The sequence below is a fragment of the Rattus rattus genome, chromosome 10 (assembly GCF_011064425.1).
Source record: "Rattus rattus isolate New Zealand chromosome 10, Rrattus_CSIRO_v1, whole genome shotgun sequence".
NCBI classification, from domain to species: domain Eukaryota; kingdom Metazoa; phylum Chordata; class Mammalia; order Rodentia; family Muridae; genus Rattus; species Rattus rattus.
Genome location: NC_046163.1, coordinates 49,216,199 through 49,236,047, shown reverse-complemented (window position 1 = coordinate 49,236,047; position 19,849 = coordinate 49,216,199). Strand labels below are relative to the sequence as shown.

Genomic DNA, 19,849 nt, shown 5'->3' with positions numbered 1-19,849 from the left:
ATTCGTGGATGGCTTCTGACCGCCAGCCTCTTCCCTGTTCTGCTTATCTGCCTCTGAGCCACTGGCATGCTTAGAGGAGTCTGCTCTACCCCTTCCTGGAACAGCTTACCCACCTCTGCAGTTGTCAATCTTGTTTTCTTTATTGTACACAGATCCTCTTCATCCTCTCCAGCGTCTTGTTTATTGTAAGATTAAAAGAGGAAGAAACGGTTTAGAGCATTTGGCCTGTCAGTTTCTGTCTCTGTATCTTTGCATACTTTTTTTCATTTATTTCTATACTATAAGCTCTATGACGATGGTTCTCTTGTCTGACTTGTTTATTTTTATTTATGTGTCCATACATATATGTATGTATGAAGGTCAGAGGTCAATGTTATATACTTTCCTTGATCACACTTCACTTTGCTCTTTTTGTTTGTTTGTTTGATTTTTTCTTTTCTCTTCTTTTCTCTTCTCTTCTCCTCTCTCTCTCTCTCTCTCTCTCTCTCTCTCTCTCTCTCTCTCTCTCTCTCTCTCTCCCCTTTCCCTTCCCCTCTCCCTCTCTTTCTTTTTTTTTTGTCTCAGTCTCTTACTGAGCCCAGAGTTCACTGATTTGACTAGATTCCCTGGAGAGTGAGAGTAAAGGATCCTTTTCTTGTCTTTGTCTCCCCAGTACTGGACTTTGTAACTGTAGATGTATTTTAGTGACATGGATACTGGGAGATCAAACTCAGGTCCTCATGCTTCTGTAGAGTACATTACTGCCTGAGCCATCGACCCAGCCCCTCTCTGACATTTAGGATGCCTTTATACCACGCGAATGATATTTCTAAAATAATCACTAAAAAAACGAGTAGAAGGCAATGTTCTGGCCAGGCACATTTGCATAAAGTGTTTGTCAAAGGAGTTCATGTCGTTAGTCACAAAAGTGCACAGAGGAGGACTTCCTCAAGTGCTCATCATGTTTCCACAATTGCTCTGGGCTCTGTCATGTGCCACATGGGTAAATGCTGAATTCTTGGGACATTGATTCAAAGGGGTTTGTCTGCTCACTGGCATCCTTGAGGAAAGTTCCTTTTAGGGCAAAACATTTCTGATTATCTAGGTATGATCACCAAATATTTGGGTCTATGATGGTATTTATCAAGCCTCTCTGTAACATGGAGCTTATAGAAAGGACACTAGTCACAGTGATCATACATGGTTGAAACTAAGATCATTACTATATGAAAAACAATGTTTTCACTGCATCGAGCAACTGAGTCAGAACACTTAGCTGCAGAAGTAACCATTGAATAGAGACTTGGGCAGTTAAAGAGGAAAGAGCTTGGCAGAGGCCAGTAGGCAAAAGCAAATAGAAGAAATAAACGAGAAGCTCCAGCAGGACTGAGCTGGAAAGTGAGGGCAAATGGATCAAATAGAATAACAGGTTAAAGGGATGATGACAATATCAGCGACCCCAGGCAGACTCTGGAGTCATGAGAACCCTAGACCCATGTGCCTGTTTGCTTCTGTATGTGTGACATGGAGCTTTAGCCACATCCTCCTCAGCTACACTGTCAGTGAAAGCATATGCCATTCAGCGAATGTTGGTGAAATGGTTCCTTGGACATTAGAAATGCTTGCTACAAGGATAGGACATATAGGCCTGTTTTTCCTTCTGTGATTGTTGGTTAGCTACTGTTCACCTTGATTTTTAAGAAAAGTGGAAAATCATCACTGATTTTAGAGACTCACAGCCTGAAATCAAGCAGCAATATCAAAAGGGAAATCATCATTTTTTTTTAAAAAAATATATTACCTTTAAGTCTGGTTTAGTTCAATTAAAACCCATTTTGTATAAGAAGCTAATGATTAACAGATAAAGTTATAATATCACAGAGATCAATTTGGCATGTGGTTTGGTGAAGAGAAGGAGACATGAGGTATAGAAGATATTTTCCATAGAACTGGGAAGGTTCTGGAGAATAGAAGTGTATGGCCAGAAACTCTTGAGTAAGATGCCACAAAAGGGAGAGCGTGTGCTATGGAGTCAAAAGCCTGCAGGAGAAGATACATCTGGACCTCAGCACTTGCTAGCTGGCTACACACAGGAGCTCAGATCTCTGTGGAAGGACATCCTTAGACCATGGTCATGAGCAACACTTACTTCTATGTTTTTCCTTCTGAGAATGTTTTCTGGGAGACTCTTTGAAAGCATATTTTCCAGTTTCTGGAGTTCCTAGAAATAACTAAGGTGTCTGTCACACCTGAGTCAGTGAAATAAAGACACGCACACCATCCCTTGTGATCTCGCAAGCCCTACCTGGCACATCACAGAGTCACATTTATATCTTCCACTTGTCTTGCTTTGGCTCCTTTTTCTTTAAAGGAAACCATCAGAATATCTGGCTTAAATTTTTTTTTCTGGGCTGTTGAAATGGGTCAGTACATATAGGTGATTGCCACCAAACCTGATGGTCTGAGTTGGATCCTTGGAACCCACATGGAATGGGCTGTTGCAACTTGTTCTCCAACCACCACATGCATTCATGTGGACACAGTAAATGGTGTATGAATGAATGAATGAATGAATGAATGAATGAGTAAATGTAGACATTTTAAAAAGATATGTTAAGGGGCTGATAAGAGGGCTCACAGGGTGAAGGCACTTTCTGTCAAGCCTGATGGTTTGAGTTTGAATTCCAGGACACGTGTGACAGAAGGTGAGAGCTGATTCCTATAGGTTTTCTCACACACACGCACACACACACACACACACACACACACACACACACCAAATAAAAGCAAATAAAAACATTTTTCAAGTGGATCGACGTGACAGAACAGTTTTATATTTACAGAATCATTATCGATTATGTAGAATTCCTGTGTTCCCGACATCTTACATTACTATGATGTGTTTGTCAAAATGAGCGAATCAATATTGCGGATACATTCATTACTAAAATCCACAGCTTACTCTGACTTCCTCAGTTTTCCCCAATGTCCTTTTCTAGTCGAGGACCCAAACAGTGTGCCACACATTACATTCTCTTTAGCTGTCCCCTGCCCCTGGGCTGTGATGGCTTCTCAGACTTTCTTGTTTTGGAAAACTGACAGCACCAACGATCAGTTAGGAATTCTGTAGAAAGTTCCTCACTTATTATGTGTCTGCTGTTTTCCCCAGGAACAGACAAAGGCCATGGTTTGTGTGTTGGGACCACTGACCTCATGTGACTTCCCATCACATCCTATCTAGGACACACGCTGTCATGATGACTTTCCAATGCCAATGTTAACTACAATCTCTTGGCACCAAGTGGTTTGGCAGATTTCTCCACTGAAAAGATGCTGTCTTCTCCTTCCTCGGCCCATGCTGCTTTCTTTGGAACCAAGTTACTGTGTGCAGCTTATATGTGAGGAGTTAGGAGTGGGTGGCGAGGAGACCCCACTTGCTTAAAATCGGATTAGCTACGTAAATTATTTGGAATTCCTTTTCATGGAAAATGGGCTGTTCTCCCTTGTTTGCTTATTCAGTCATTTATTTACATCAACGTGGACTTGTGGATATTTGTTTTATACTCTGAGTTATAATCTAACACTCCTCTGTTTGTTTTGTTGATCAAATTGTTCCAGCTTTTGTTACTGGGAGAACTTTCAGTTGACTCCTATGTGCTTTTGATATATTTCATCGAGTGTGTGTGTGTGTGTGTGTGTGTGTGTGTGTGAACATGTGTGTGCATATGACATATATTCCAGGCATATCTTATGTATTTTCTGATCCAGTTGTAGAATCGACCATTTTTTTCTAAAGAACTCTGATTCCTTTTATTGGAAGATGGGATTAGAAGTCAAGATCTGGGCACCAGGTTTGCATTGTCAATGGATGCTCACCGCTGGGATGCTGCTGTCTCCAGGGCCTTTCAGCTGACTGGGTGAAAGGCCAGTGCATGTGTATTATATGCACTTGTATACATACAAGTAGCTACAATGCAGATAGGTAATTACAATGTAACTACCTATGCCACTGTTGAACTAAGTCTGGATATTTATTAGTAAGTCTGTATCTAATCCATTGTCACAGGATCACTTGTAGGAAACCTTAAAAAAATAATGAAAAGAAAAAAAGAAAAATCCCCAAAGTCCCAAATATCACTTCAAAGCTAATGGATCAAGATGAGTGTTGAACTTATAGAGCTTTAAAAACAGATTAAAGTTACTGAATGTTTTCCCTGGTTTAATGTTGGAATTAATGTTGCTAAGATATATTAGCTGACACCATAAATATAAATTTTACTTTGTTACTACCATTTGGTATTTGCCTCAGTAATATGTTGCTCCCTGTGGATAGTTTGCTGACTTTTAATTCCAGGAGTGAGTGTTTAATCTAATAGAATTGGAAAATTATTGCATTAAATGATCCCTGGGTGGGATTTGAAGTTTTAAATATGGAAAAAACTTCACAAGAGTCCCAGATTGCCTGTGAAGACCGTGTTCCCGTGTGCTGGTGAAACCTGCATTATTCATTTCTCTTCCCTCTTTCTGTTTCCTTGCATTATTGGTGGCCTGCAGACTCCACATCCAACTCCATCTTCTGAAATGATCCTGATTCCCAGAATGCCTCTGGTGCTGCTGCTGCTCCTGCTCATCCTGGGTTCTGCAAAAGCTCAGGTTAATCCAGGTAACACAGCCACTACTCAGTTGGATGCTGAGGACCAGGTGCCTGCACACACCTCTGCCAGCGGTTATCTAAGAAAGAGTTCTGTCATGTCAGAAACAGAAAATCATATAGGTCCCTCTCTCCTTATATAATGTGTTGGGTATTATTATATGAGAGCTTTTATGTAGAGCAGAGCCATTTAAATGCCATTTTAAAATAGAGATTGGGAGAAGGAATGACTATTTGCTGCTGTGTATTTTGGGGAAAATGGGAAACTTCAGGTGTGTTAGAGAGCTTCTTTTGATTGGGTCATCCATTGGATGCCTTGGGTCTGGGTTTTAATTGAGTGTCCTGTTAGACTTTTAGGATGCTGATTCTGTGGGATGCCAGGTTCCCAGGATCCCAGGTAGGCTCTCGTTCTCATAGGATGTGGCTCTGTTCCAAACTGATGTGTGAAATGACTCTTTTAAGTCAGTATTTTTGTATTGTTGTAGTTCATATATCTTCACATTTTAATCTAAAGTGTATAACTGTATCATCCGTCTGATACACAACAATGTTGCTTGACAGTCTTCAATAGCTCAGTGACTTTAAAGTGAGTGTTTGTTTTGCTCACAAGCTTATAGTTTGATGGTTTATGCTGTGCGTGGGTCTACTGTACTTTGATCTCTCAGTGCATTTACCTATCTGGGATTCAGCTGGCTATTGGCTATCTAGAGTTACTTTGGCCCTGATGAAGGGTAGTTTGGTTGGTGTTCTGTGGATTCCTCTAGCAGACTAGCCTGGCCATGTTTTCGTGGTAATTGCACAAGAACCTGAGTAGAAGCAGGATATGACAACGATCCTTCAATCCACTGCTCAAATTATGTTTTTTAAGACTGTATCAGCAGAGATGAGGGCTGTAACTGAAGACCTTATTAGGAGGGGTGAGGTCTGTAGCTTGGTGGTGCTTGTCCTACTAAGAAGACCCTGTTTTGAGCTGGAGAGATGGCTAAGCGGTTAAGAGCACTGACTGCTCTTCCAGAGGTCCTGAGTTGAATTCCCAGCAGCCACATGGTGGCTCACAACCATCTGTAATGGGATCCGATGCCCTCTTCTGGTGTGTCTGAAGAGAGTGACAGTGTATTCACATACATAAAATAAGTAAATAAATCTCTAAAATAATATATATATATATATATATATATATATATATATATATATATATATATCCCTGTTTCAATTCCTAGCACTGAGGGGGGACCTCATTGGTTGAAGTAAGTTACATATATGCGCTGAGAGTCCATAAGTACAAAACAATTTGTATGGTAAAGAGATAGGTAAAGATTTTAAGTCATATTTTTTATTCTTCCACAAATATAAATATATGAAAGTACACATATCTTTGTGTTCGGTTTGTTGGACTTTTACAAACCCAACATATTCCATTCAGTCCTGTCTAACTTGAAGCAGAGTCTAACTATGAATGTAGGCCAACACAAATTGTACACTTACATAAAACATGAGGGTTTTCTGATCTTTTTGATTGTGCTGTCCCTGAATGTGAACTTTGTAGATGATGATATTGTGTGGCAATATCAAAGGTTGGACAGCCCTGGCAGTGAGCTACACCTCATGTATAAGAAACAGAAGCATTGTGGAAAGCTCTCTCCAACCCCGCCCTGGTGACAGCCATTGTGTTGCTTTCTAGCAAGAAAGATGACTTCTTCCTGCTTGTATTTTATATAAATGGAGATACCTATACATGTGTGCCTAGCTTCTTGAACTGAACATTTTCTGCATGGGATTTATTGCATGGCTACAAGTCATGGCTGACTCTCCAGCCACACTATTGTATAATATTACTGCGTATACTTCATTTACGTGGGCTGCTAAGGATGGGGATTTGGGTAGTTTAAAGTTTGGGCCTATTGTGAAGAATCTTCCATGTTCTTGCATAGAGTTTGTGATCAGGACATATACTGAGTTTTCTGGAGTTTATATGCAGAAGTGGGATTCCTGGGTTTGCTTGTAACATGTCATTTAATGTTCTTCATAATGCCATAGAGTTTTCCAAAGTGATTTTTTTACCCACTTATCCTCCCACAATAGTATGTGGGGTTCAAATTTTCAGCCGGCTGTAATTACATTATCAAGGGTACGTTTATCTTGTCTTTGTACTGGCATAATGGTACATTTGTGAGAGTGCTTCTTCCAACCAAGTCCATGTCCATGGGCTATTCTCTATGCCCTTAATAGGAAACATGATCAAAACTCCTAAAAAAAATCAAAGAATTGCTGTTTGAGTGGATTCAATACCCTTTTCCATTATTATTATTATTATTATTATTATTATTATTATTATTATTATTATTAGCTTGGTTAGGGCACCTCAGATCATAACTCTGGAAGCTTTTTATATTTCTGCTGGGTATCCTCCTACCCTCTAAAGTTTGGTTGTCTCCTCTTATGGTTTTTCTTCTCTGAGCTCCAAAGAAGAGGGCAAAGAGTGCACACAATGTAGGTGCTGGTGATGTCATGGAGACTGGTGTCCCTGGGCCCTTTTAAGCAATTAAACCTGGGAAACCAGCTTCTAGTGTTAGAATACAAGCTGTGAGTAGGAAGCAGGCTGCCAGAGGCACTTTTACTCCCTGTCTTGTTGTTAGGCATTTTCGTTGGGTCTTTCTGCCAGCACAAAGAATCAGACATCTTAATTTAGAAAATTCTAATGAACAATGTAAAGTTCATTTAGAAAAGTACTTTGCATTAGTGTTTATTTATTCATTCATTTATTATTTATTTAATTATCTTATAACTAAAAATCGATTAAGTTTGAGGTACAACTTGAAGCCAAAAAAAAAAAAAAAAAAAGCAAAAAGCTAAGAGGGGTACACAGAGCTCACACTTGGAACCTTGGACTCTTCATCGAGCTAAGTGAGGAAGTCCTGCGGCAGAAGACCTTCTGGGCTGGTTCACCCTGGCAAAGAAACTGAAGCACTGGGGATGCTCTGGGTCCCTTCTGTAACAAGTTGTCCCCTTACTCCCAATTCCTTGACTTCCATCAAAGCTGATGTATGTTGTCTATTTCCAAATTAAAATATTATTTTTATTTCCCTGAGTTCTCACTATTCATATCTGGAGAGAAATGCTGAGAGTTTAATGACAGAGTTATCTCTGTCTCTCCTTTTCTCCCTCTCTCCCTCTCTTGCTCTCTTTCTCTGATGATTGGAACAGAGCCCTGGATATAATAAGCAAGAAAGAGACCTTCCTGGATGAATTTCTCTCAGGAGCTATGCTAGATGGGTTCTTTCTTTCTTGCATGTCTGTTTGTCAAGTCTAGCCACAGTTGGCCCCTGGTATCCTTTCTTCCAGTAAAAGAATCTTCCTCTGGGGACAGCAGAAACTCAACTGTCTCTTGAGCTCTTCTGATTACACCAAGTAGGGAAAGAGATTGTTAGTTGAAGAGATCAACAAAAGCATCGACTGCTATTCAAAGACCATGCTATACATTCTTGGCACTATTTTAAGTTGTGCTAACAATGTAATCTTTGGAATGTAATAAAGAGTATGCAGTCTTATTATTCTAGTCTTACAGAGGAGAAGTGGGGGCCCACAAATGTTCTGTGAAAATTAAATGTTATAGAGGAACCAGAGTAGCCTAGATGGGATCCCATCTAGTGCGGTCGGGATGATAGACTTTGACCTTTGAGCTCCACTGCCTCCTGAAGATAGTGAGACAAACAAACAAACAAACAAACAAACAAAAAACAATGTAGAGGTGTCTGTGAGTCTTGGGCCAGCTGTGTGGGCATCGATACTAGGATCTGAGAAGACACTGAAATTGAATCTCAAAGCTTGATTTGTGGAGGCAAAAGTGCATTTTGTAAAATAAAACTTCTCTGTTATTGGGTAATTAAGGACTCTGAGGCCAACTCTCAGAAAGCTCAAGAAAGACTAGTTTAGTCTTCTGTAGATGAGGAAACTGAGTGTTATGGCTGCATCATTTCTCTGGCTGTAGTAAAATGCTCTGAACAAAAGGAACACAGGAGACAAGTTTGGTTTGTAGTTGTAGGTAATAGTCTATCATTGAAGGAAAAATCAACACAGGAACTCAAGTAGCACCCATCGTCAAGAATAGAGAGAAATAAACGTGTCTTGCTGCTTGCTTTTGCTCAGCTATCTTTTTTCATTATTATATAGCTCGGAACCCACTGCCTAGGGTATGGTGCCACCCACAGTGGTCTGAGTCAATTAACAAACAAGACAATCCCTTGCAGATATGGGGATAGGCCGGCCTGACCTAGGCAATTCCTTTATGAGGCTGTCTTCCTAGGTGATTCTAGAGTATGGCACAGTGGAATTTAAAATTAATCGGGACACAGGTTCACAGAGACAAAATGATGGGAGGTAACATCCATTGAAAAACGTACTGCTCCCCTCTAACTTTGGACCTGACTGTATGCGTGAATATAGCAGGGTTTTCAGCCTCTTATCAATCATCCGGTTAGGGTTAGGGTTAGGGTCAGGGTTAGGGTTAGGGTTAGGGTCAGGGTTAGGGTTAGGGTTAGGGTCAGGGTTAGGGTTAGGGTTAGGGTTAGGGTTAGGGTTAGGGTTATTGCAAAGAACAATATATTGCATGTAAAGGACCTGGCGTCTTAGGACGAAGAGCTCCAAGTGCAATTTTTGGTCAAACAGCATTTTACCCCCCATGTATCTGGTGGATTCTTGTCAACACTCTGAAGTGTTGCTTGTATTTTGTCATTTTATACTCTTGAGACTCAGGTCTCAGGCTTTCAAGAGGCAGACAGTTGTTGGAGTGCAAGAGAACTTCTCTTCCTGTGGTCATGGAGTCAGAAGCCTTGGAGACTTGGGCTAAGGCAGAGGGCCAGCAGCGTGTATTGCCATCAGAGCACCACTTCAAGTTCCGTTCATGGGCCTCCTTTCTTTGCCACCAACTGAGAACTCAAGGTTGCTTTGTTGAGAGGCCAAGAGACTACAAGAGGATCCCCAATCCTGCCAGGAACCTACAAGATGTCAGTGTCTCCAGTCACCGTGGGGATGTAGCATTGAGGTGCCTAGGGATAAGCATCATTAATGAGCTACAACATTCTCGCTTAGCAATGCCTTTTCTAAAAACTGACAAAAACTCCAAGACCTTGAAGCCTGTATCATTAAGTTATACAATAGGTGTAGTTGTGTGTGTGTGTGTGTGTGTGTGTGTGTGTGATGCTAAGATTAAATTTAAGTTCTCATTCATGCTGTCAATGCTCAACCACTGACTTAAATCTTTAGTCCTTCTAATTTTAATTATTATTTGTTTTAATGAAGGGCTTTACTAAACTGCTCAGACTGGCTCCAAGCACACTACATAGCCCAGGCTAGCTTTGAACTTGAGACATGTACATACTGCCACGCCCAGTTAATTTACTTGTATATTTACAATTATGCTCACATGGTGCCTGGGTTGTCAAATCTCAAGTGTCTTGCTGGTTGAAAGGCTAAGGTATGTCAGTGAGCTACCGCTGAGGAAATATGCCAGGCCAGGTAACAAGAGGAAAGTGATGCATTTGAGGGTAAGGAAAGGCATGGGAGCACACTTGAAGAACAAAATAGGAAGGCAGGAATGGGTCAATAAGACATCACAAGGGCCAAGGTGTACCAGGGTGGTGTATTAAGCAGGAGAAACAGTTTTGAAATCTTTGGCATATGCCAAATATTTTGTGACCACAGTTCTTATCTTCATCTAGGGCTAAGGTCATTGCTGTCTCTCTGTCTGCAGGAGGCAGGTTTCTTGTGCTATTACATTTCAATGTCTCTGGCTCCAGGGCATTGTAAAGTTTTAATCAGTAATAGCCTTCCTTGAGCTTTCTCTCCAGATTGTTCCTCTCCTTGGAGGTCTTCCTGACCTTTGAGATCATGCTTAGGACAATGTGTCAACTGTTTGCTAGTTCTAGTTCTGACTTAGGTCAATGTTACGACCTTAAACACTACAGTAAATCTTTGTACCTCACTGTAATCACCAGCTCTTTGTTGGTATGATAAAATACCTGAGGCAGAATGGATGATGTTATGAAGAAAACGTGTTTGTTCTTATAGTGTGGAGAGTCACGAGCAAGGTGGATGACCTAGCAGAAGTGTGTTCAAGAAGAGAGCTAAACGAATTCAGTCTTTGATAACAACCTACCAGGGGGTCCTGTGAGAGTGAACTTGCTTTCTGAAGGTGGGACCCTCAATGATCTAAGGACAACCCAGGAGACCTCACTTCTCAACGTTCCTCCAGTTTCCAGATTTCCACATTGGGGTCAAAGTTTCCGGTCTGTTATGTGGGCCTCTGGGGAACAAACAAAACCCAAACGGCACTGGCTTTACTCAATTATAAGGTGGAGGATGTAACTTTATCATTTACATTCACAAGATTACCTGGGGGTGGGGGTGGGGGACTCTGGGAGATAGAGAATGTAGTAAGTGAGGGACCTTGGAAAGTTCCATGCAAATATTAAATTGCCATTTGTGACTTTGGGAAAAGAAAGGAATCAAAATAATCCAGACACCCTACATACAAAATTCGTGCCAAGTAGATAGCAGGGTAGGAAATGGAGATACACGTGACCACTTTTTTTTTTTTTTTGCCTCCGGTCTCCCAGAAAGACTGGAGTTGTTAGTGGGCAATGAGACCTCTGCCAGCCCTGGGCTGTGGTCATCCTGACCCCAAAGTGACAGAGCAAAAGTGGTGTATGTGTTCTAGGGTAGGGCGATTGTTGACTTGGCTTTTGCTTCTAGCAAGTCTCTGAAGAGCAAAGATGTAGCAAAATAAGCCTTTCAGAGTTTTTGGTGGTTTGGACACATGCACAGTTAAAGTAAAACAAAGTTACAGTCGTTAAATCTTTGAGGTTTGTGTGTGTTTTTTTATGGGCTTATGTGGGTGGTGATAAATTGTTAAATAATACGCAACCTTTCCTTCTGATTGGAAGACGTTTCTGGCTTCGGCCTTTATCTCTTTTTCTGTGGTGATGATCTCCCACGCACTCATGACCATGACGGGTGCCGGTCACCATGCTTGGCTTATGAAGGCAATCAGTAAATACTTGAGTAACAAGGGCAGCAAGGGTAGAAATGAAAGTCAAGGGACCTTAAGGCTCCTCTTTGTTTTTCTCCAAGGGAAAAAAAATGTAAATTGTATCATGTGAAACTTCATTTCAGGAAGCCGTTATGGAAGCTGAGGTTTAACAGTGGGATGCTAAGAGTAGTAAATCAGATGGGGGAGGGTGAACTGAGGTCTCCTAGCTGGAGTTAATTCCCAGTCTCCTCAGGTCTGAGTGGAGACACCCTCTTTCCAGGTGGAGGGGTGGATGAGCCCTGGCCATACAGGAGTGAGAGGCCCCTGCCTCTTCTTAAATACCCAAGTTCCCCCTCCTATGGTCCTACAGGATGAATATTTGGAGGTTTATGGATAAAGGAGTCTCTGGTTGCATTTGGTATCTATGACTCTTGGCATTTGTTACCGCTGAGGGTTACAGCCACAGTAAAGATAAAAGGCAAAGAAGTCCGTCCCATGTGTTATCACTAACACACCCTGGTGTGGAATAAGTCCTGACTGTGGAGATGGGGGCAAATGTAATTTAGAAAAGTATGCTTTTAATTTGTTTTCTTTTAGTAGATTTGATCAACATTTAAGATTAAGAATCAATTTTCATGTTAGGACCTTTCTTGATAGTGATAGATAGTCCTCCCTCCTGCCAATTAAGTTAATGATGGCCCCACAATTGTATCTTTGGCTACTGGTGTGTTTCTTTCCTTTGTTTTTCTGGGTTTTGGGGTTTTTTGTTTGTTTGTTTGTTTGTTTGTTTGATCTTGAGTCAAGATCAAACTATATAGCCAAGGCTATCTCGGAATTTGCTGTTTAACTCAGGCTGGCCTCAAATTATGAATCATCATCATGCCTTGGCCTCCCAGATACTTAGACTGCAGGTGTATGCCATCAAATAAGCCTGTCTGTTTCTGTCTGTCTGACAGACTGTCTGTCTTTCATTCCCCCACCTCTTTTTATTCTCTCCTCTCTTCTTCTCTTTCTTTTTGATTTTGTGTTGATGCAGGGTCTCATATAGCCTGGGCTGAGATTGAACTTCCCGTGGAGCTACGCCTGGCCTTGAGCTCTTCCTTCTCCCATCCCCACTTTCCTCTGGGACTATAGGTGTTTACCACCACGCCTTTCTTGATTAAATCAAACAAATGCCTACTTTCTGTCCGGAGAAGGTAGCCTTTCCGTAGCTGCTAGTACTCCTTGCACACGGAAAACATACTTGATTGTTACATCTTAACAGTTTACAGCGCCCAAAAGCGTGAAGTGGAACTTTTCCAAGAGTAAGGGTTTACACAGAGAGTAAAGGATTTGGGCACCTCATTCGTTCTGAGGAGTTACTGAGAAACCGGTGGTGTAGTGGTAGAGCTGGCATAGCCTGCATTCCTGTGGAGCTGGGCTGGCTAGCTCTTGGAGCATGCTGTTGGATCTTTGATTTCTGGAAGAACTGGGAACCCGAATCCAGATTGGCCATTGGTGGAGCGGCTGGATCTACCCGTATTTGGCAGAATGGTGCACCTTCTGTCTGCGGAGTTGGTAGGGCCTAAGCTGGAATCCCTGGTTACTGAGAGTGTCTCCAGAACCTCCCCTCGCCTCCCCGCCCCTCGTGAGTTTCTCTCCCTGGCAAATCTTGAATCCCTGGGCTTCCTCATTAATGCTTGGCTTGGCTCAGCATCAGGCACATGGCTGAGCGGAAGAGCTTTGTGCGCAGCTCCCTCCAGATCTTTATCGGCACTGCCATTTTTCCTCATAGCGGCCCCGGCAGGTGCCACAGCAATATCCGCCACTTGTCCCTGTCCCAGTCTGGTGGAGGGTGAAAGTGACTGCAAGAATTCTTTCTCCTCTCTGAGACTGCTCTCTTCTCTAAGGTCTTAGTTGTCCCACTCTCCCTGCCTCATCAATAAGGCACTTTTGAGTAGAGCGTTTATCAAATGTACCCAGCTTTTCCAGGTACTCTTGGGGGGAGGCGTTAGCATTGATTATCACAAGCTATTCTACCCCACCTGGGAACAGGTATCAAAAGTTAACATCTCCTGTTGTCACTATGATTCCTCTTTTTTTAAAAAAAGATTTATCTGTTTTATTTGAGTACACTGTCACTGTCTTCAGACACAACAGAAGAGGGCATCAGATCCCATTACAGATGGTTGTGAGCCACCATGTGGTTGCTGGGAATTGAACTCAGGACCTTTGGAAGAGCAGTCAGTTCTCTTAACTGCTGAGCCATCTCTCCAGTCCACTATGACTCTTAAATTCTTATGTTTCACTTAACATATACTGTATTATTATTATTATTATTATTATTATTATTATTATTATTATTATCTATTTGGGTGCACATAATGTAAGTGTGTGTGTGTGTGTGTGTGTGCGTGTGTGTATGTGTGTGTGTTGCATGTGCCATGGCATATATGTAAAGGTCAGAGAACTTATGAATCCATTTTCACGTGGGTTCTGGGGAATTGAACTCAGGCCACCAGGCTTGCACAGCAAGTGCCTTTATCCCCTGAGCCATCGCACTCGGCTGTTCCACTTTTTGAAATGACTTCTAAGCAGAACCAAAGTGAAAAGCTCCCACCAGTCAAGGGGGGAATGCAAAGTGTTGCTGAGGTTGGACTCAGTGTTAGAATGCTTTCCTTGCATGCACACAAGGCCTGGCCTCCACCAAACACCACGAAAAAAGTGCAGCTTTGAATATTAACGTCACCTTATTATTATTATTATCCCTAGTCTCTTCCCCTCCCCTTACTTACTTATTTATTTTTATCCTATGCAACTCTCTGGAGGCCAGTTGCAATCTTTTACTAGAAGGAGTCATAATAAAAATAACCAGAGAATTACGAGTACCTAAATATTACTAAACTTCATCGCTCTAACTTTGGAAGAATGCTGTTTTTATGCACTGCCATAAAGAAGTACTATTATTATGATTAAGCAGAGAACACGAGCTTAAAAGGCCATAAAATTTCCATGCTGCTTTAAGAAAGGATGTGTGTGGTATTTGAAACACACAGTTCCCTTTTCCCCTCTGGATATCAGAAGCAGCAGAGCACCATTACATCACACAGAATGTGCTGTGGTTTGTATTTTAATAATTTCCATAACAACCCTGCTTATTATTAAGGATGGGGATTATTAAGGATCGTTAAGAAAATGTTGCTTATTTTTTATGCTGCTGGGACTGATACCCGATAGAAGCAACTTGAAGGGGGGGGGATTTATTTTGACTCATAGTTTTAAAGGTACATTCCATAATGGTGAGGAAGGCCTGGCAGAGTTCATGGTGGTCTGAACATATGGAAGAGGATCCTTGTAAGGCGGAGGATGGAGAAGCAAAAAGCTGTGGCTGGAACTAGAAGTCGATACTACCTTTAAGGTCTAACAGCACACTTCTGCTAAGTAGATTACAGTCCCCAAAGTTCTAAAACTTACCAGAACAATGCCATCAGCTTGGCGCAGTGTTCAAATATAAGAGCCTGGGAGGGAGACTTCACAGTCAATCCATGACCGAAGACAAGGAATCTAAAGTCCCCAAAGGGATGGGATGTAGTAACCAGCCTTGTGCTTCCATGTTAGAAGGACAGAATCAAGTTTGAAACATAGAATTGTTATGTTTATTTCTTCTTCTCCCATATATTACCTCCTGGTTGCAGTTTCCCCTCCATCCTCTCCTCTCTGCCCCCCACCCCCAACTCCCCTCTCTCCTAGACCTCCTCCATTTCCCTTCAGAAAAGAGTGGACCTCCCACAGACATCAACCAAATATGGCCTAAGAAGGTGCAATAAGACCAGGTAGTAATCCTCACGTCAAGGCTGGATGAGGCAGCCCAGTAGGAGGAAAAGGGTCCCAAAAGCAGAGAGAAGAGTCAGAAACAGACCTCGTTCCCATTGGTAGGAGTCCCAGTAAGAACAGCAAACTACACAACCATAAGATATATGCCGGGGACTTAACTCAGACCCATACAGGACCTGTGAGTGTTGGTTCGGTCTTTGTGAGTCCCTGTGATCCCTGCTTAGTTGACTCCTTGACCCCTCTGGTTCCTACAATCCTTCTTTCCCTTCTTCTGTGGGGCTTCATAAGCTCTGCTAGTGAAACAGAGAATTATTATATGCTGAACCACAAGCGGTGTTTCCTACCAACTACTGAGCTCCATGTTATTTCTAACCCAGTTGTTTCTTTTGAGTTTTCTCTCCTTGTTGGGACAAAAAGCATAATTCCTTCCCATCTACTGGCTCACGTATGTAACGAAGGAAGGGCATGTCATCCAATCTGTACCTCCGTACCCTAAAGCCCATGCATTCAGATTTCTTTCCCGTCTTTAATATTTGTTTCTGAAAACTATTTTGAGCTCCCAGGCAATCCCAAAGGGCTATTCCTAAGGGAGTGGCAACCGAGGGAAAGCAGTCTTTGAGAAATAGACCCACGTGTAAAAGAACACCCTCATCCTGAGGGAGGCAGTCTAATAGTCTTGCCTGGGCCCTCAGTGTGGATAAACTGTATGCAGTTCGTGGGAAGCAGGGTCCAGGTGACACCTTTGACTGGGCTTCTTCTTTTTAGAACGGGAAGAAGTAGATTGAAGTGTCCCGAGAAGAACCAGAGCTGAGAACACTGGATTTCAGTCATGGTTACATTGGTCATCTGTGAGTTTCTGAGCGAGTCCGTTCACCTTTCTGGGACTCACAGATTCTGGTGTTGAATATGGAACTCTAGGGTTCAGTAAGTTAACTGGCTCTTAACTTTCGCAGTCATAGATCTATCTTTAGATAGATATTAGACTGGCTTACCCTACCCCCTGACCCTGATAATCTCCCTCTATCCAACGTGTGTGACTGGAGAAAGCCAGGAGTCATACTTCAGTGCTTAGAACATTCATGTGCCCCGTGTTTTCCTGGAAGCCGCATATAGGATACTCGCTGACAGGCAGGCCATGGGCTGGAGCCGGCTGCCGGTGGTAAACATCTTGGAACAAAAAATGCTTTCAGCCTCACAGCCTTGGCTCCAGAGTATGAAAAGTAATTCTTGGGAAGCTGCGACCTGGTGGCAGCTGTTCCTCCTCAGCCGGCTTGCCAACGCCGACTGGAGCTTGGGATGGACAGAGCTCTCAGCTGGGCCGACTGTGGCTCATTCTGGTAGTTTTCCACTCTGGGAAACTGGAAGAGTCCCTTGGCATCTCTGTCAGGAGATTGGTGGGTAGCGGAAGCATCCGGAAACCACCAAGACAACTCAGCAAGCAAAATCGGTTGCTGCAGTGACTCTTGCTTCCGGTGACACGCTGCTCTCTGCACATATTTCTTTACATCTCGGAATGTGGGCTGAAGACGGGGGCTGTAATCTAGTGAATGGGGAAGGGGGCTTGGGAGAAAGAAAGGGGTCTGACGTCTAGGATTTGAGCCGCAGCGTTGTAGTTCTGTATCTTCCCAAATAGCTGGGATCCCTTCCACGAGTTACCCAAAATAGGCACATTCAATAGGAAAACCACACTGGGGCTGTAGGGAAGTGCCACGTTGGGTTCTCTGGGCCAAGGTTTCTTCGGGTTCCAAAGACCCAGCGGGGTGGGTAAGGCTATCCAAGATCAGCTCGTCCTCTTCCTCTGCCCTTCCTGTGAGGCCCCTGGGAACACTGAGTCAGGGAGAAAGTCTGCTTACTTATTTTATGTTGCACTGCTACTTGACTAGCCTCTGACTTCCCCGACTTCAGCCATATTATAGTCCTTGCATCTGATTTCTAGATCACTAACCCAACTCCCATTGTCTTAGGATGGCTGAGAAGTTAACCACTCCTTTTCTATGGTTTTTGCTTCCTTGGTTTCAATTCACAGTCAATCACAGTCTGAAAATCTTAGATGGACTAAGTCAGAACTAATTCACAAATCTTAAATGTAGTGGTTGGGACTCAAATGGCTGAATCTTGACCCCCTCCTCCTCTGTCACACCCAGTGCCTATCATGCACTGCACTTCATCTCCCTATATAAGCGCCATGTTGTCTTCTCCAGACAGTGGGTGTGGTTCAATAGGATGGGAGAGAGGTTGGAGACAGGGCTCAGAGGTTATGAGACCTTGCTGGGCATCCTGAAGACCTGCATCCAAATCCATAGACCAATCTGGGCATCCCACAGCTGCCTGTAACTCTAGTTCAGAGGCATTAAATCCTTTCAGATCTCAGTGCATACAAGTCCACACACCTGCATACGTGTGTGTGCATATAGACATGTACACATAAATATTAGAAAACATGTGAGAGCTACATCCACATAACTTTTACTAGGGAATATCATAATCGTTCCATTTACTATTAAGTATTGTTTCTCTCTTACTATGATTAATTTCTAAGTTAAACTTCATCGTAGGAGTACATCTACAGGGAAAACCAAAACAGTTTGTAGAGGGCTTTGTCCTATCAGCTGTTTTAGCCAACCATTGGAAAATATCCCCTTCTGATGAGTGGAAATCTGCTGTGACCCTTGTGGCCCAGCACTTACTCTGACATTGATCTGAGGGTTCACATCCCAGCACAGAACAAGATTCTTGTCATCTTTCAGGTCTCTAGTCATCGGAGCCTCTTCCAACCAAACACCCAAACCTCTTCCCCAGTGGATCTTTGTGATTAGGTATCCGGCAGCGCTCAGATCTGTGTTGTGGCTTCTCTCCCTCTCCTACACATAATATACCCCTACTGTTGAACTATGTCTCTGCCTGCTGAGAGACAACTGGGTTAGCTGCTGCCTGACAAGTACTTGCTGAACCCCACAGATGACAACTCACTCTGGAGGTTCTAGAAATCCTCTATTGTGTGTGCCCTTCAAGATCTAGCGTGTGAAGCTGATTGTTTCCATTCTTCTGTCTGAACATTTCCATCTATCTACCTGTCTCTTCGCCTTCCATACTTAGCTGTTTGCCTGATGTATGTTGAACACCTAATCAGAGCTGTGAGTCAGCAGGTTGAAAGGGGCAAGGAATCCAACATGATCAGTGTGCTTAGGAAGATCAAGAGGTGCAAGAAAATTCACAACGGAAAGTATTTCTTAAAAGAACCTGTCACCAGCCAGAATACAGCAAATACAGAGGCGAATGCCAGCAAAAACCACTGAACTGAGAATAGGACCCCCGTTGAAGGAATCAGAGAAAGAACTGAAAGCTTGAAGGGGCTGAGACCCTTATGAACAACAATGCCAAGCAACCAGAGCTTCCAGGGACTAAGCCACTACCCAAAGACTATACATGGACTGACCCCTGACTCTGACCTCATAGGTAGCAATGAATATCCCAGTAAGAGCACCAGTGAAGGGGAAGCCCTGGGTCCTGCTAAGACTGAACCCCCAGTGAACTAGATTGTTGGGGAGAGGGCGGCAATGGGGGGAGGGTGGGAGGGGAACACCCATAAGGAAGGGGAGGGGGGAGGGGGATGTTTGCCCGGAAACCGAGAAAGGGAATAACACTCGAAATGTAAATAAGAAATACTCAAGTTAAAAAAAAAAAAAGAAGAACCTGTCACTTGTATCCTGACACCATAGTTTAGCATTTTTTGATACTTTGTCAGATTCTTTGAGACCATGATAGCAACCATCAAGGCGGTAAGCCACTGTAGAATCTATTCGATGTCTGAAAATCTATTGTTTCCCATTTGTCTCTTGGACCCTAATGGAGGTCTAGGAGAGAAATCAACTTGTGTCTTATTCACTACTGACTGACTACATAAATACAAGAACACTCGTTAATGGGCACATCTGTTAATGTGAGAATGGATAGATTGCAGTTAAGTAAGTAATGTTCAGAATTATGGGGAATCCGTTTCGATTGGTTGTCTGCATGACTCAAGGTTTCCCTTGGATGAATTCCCAAGATGATGTCTTTAAGCCTCTGGGAAGAACTCGGCAATCCTCTGACACCACATCGCAGAGAATCCTATGTGGTCTTTCTCTATCTCTCCCTCTGTCTGCTTGTCAAGCATACTTCCGATTTCTTTTATTTAATTTTCTCTATCTGTTAAATAGGGAAATATTCTTGCACGGAGTCCATTAGTACATGACAGGAAAAGGATTTCCTGGACATACTGTCCTACCAAGGTACATTATAGGGGCAGTGGCAGTGTCTTGGTTTTTGTCCCACAGACCAGCAGGCCCCACGGTGGGAAGTTATTTATGATAACATCATGACTCACCTTGTTGGCTCTC

General features: G+C 42.7%; 1 protein-coding gene across 1 annotated transcript in view; it reads left to right on the top strand.

Annotated features, from left to right (window-relative positions):
- Positions 1-19,849, top strand: part of Ddr2 (discoidin domain receptor tyrosine kinase 2) — a 102,598-nt gene that overhangs the window by 49,473 nt on the left and 33,276 nt on the right. The window contains exon 2 of the mRNA XM_032915259.1: positions 4,534-4,642. Within this exon, the coding sequence (XP_032771150.1) occupies positions 4,561-4,642 (82 nt within the window). The 5' untranslated portion in view covers positions 4,534-4,560. The remainder of the gene's footprint in view (positions 1-4,533; positions 4,643-19,849) is intronic.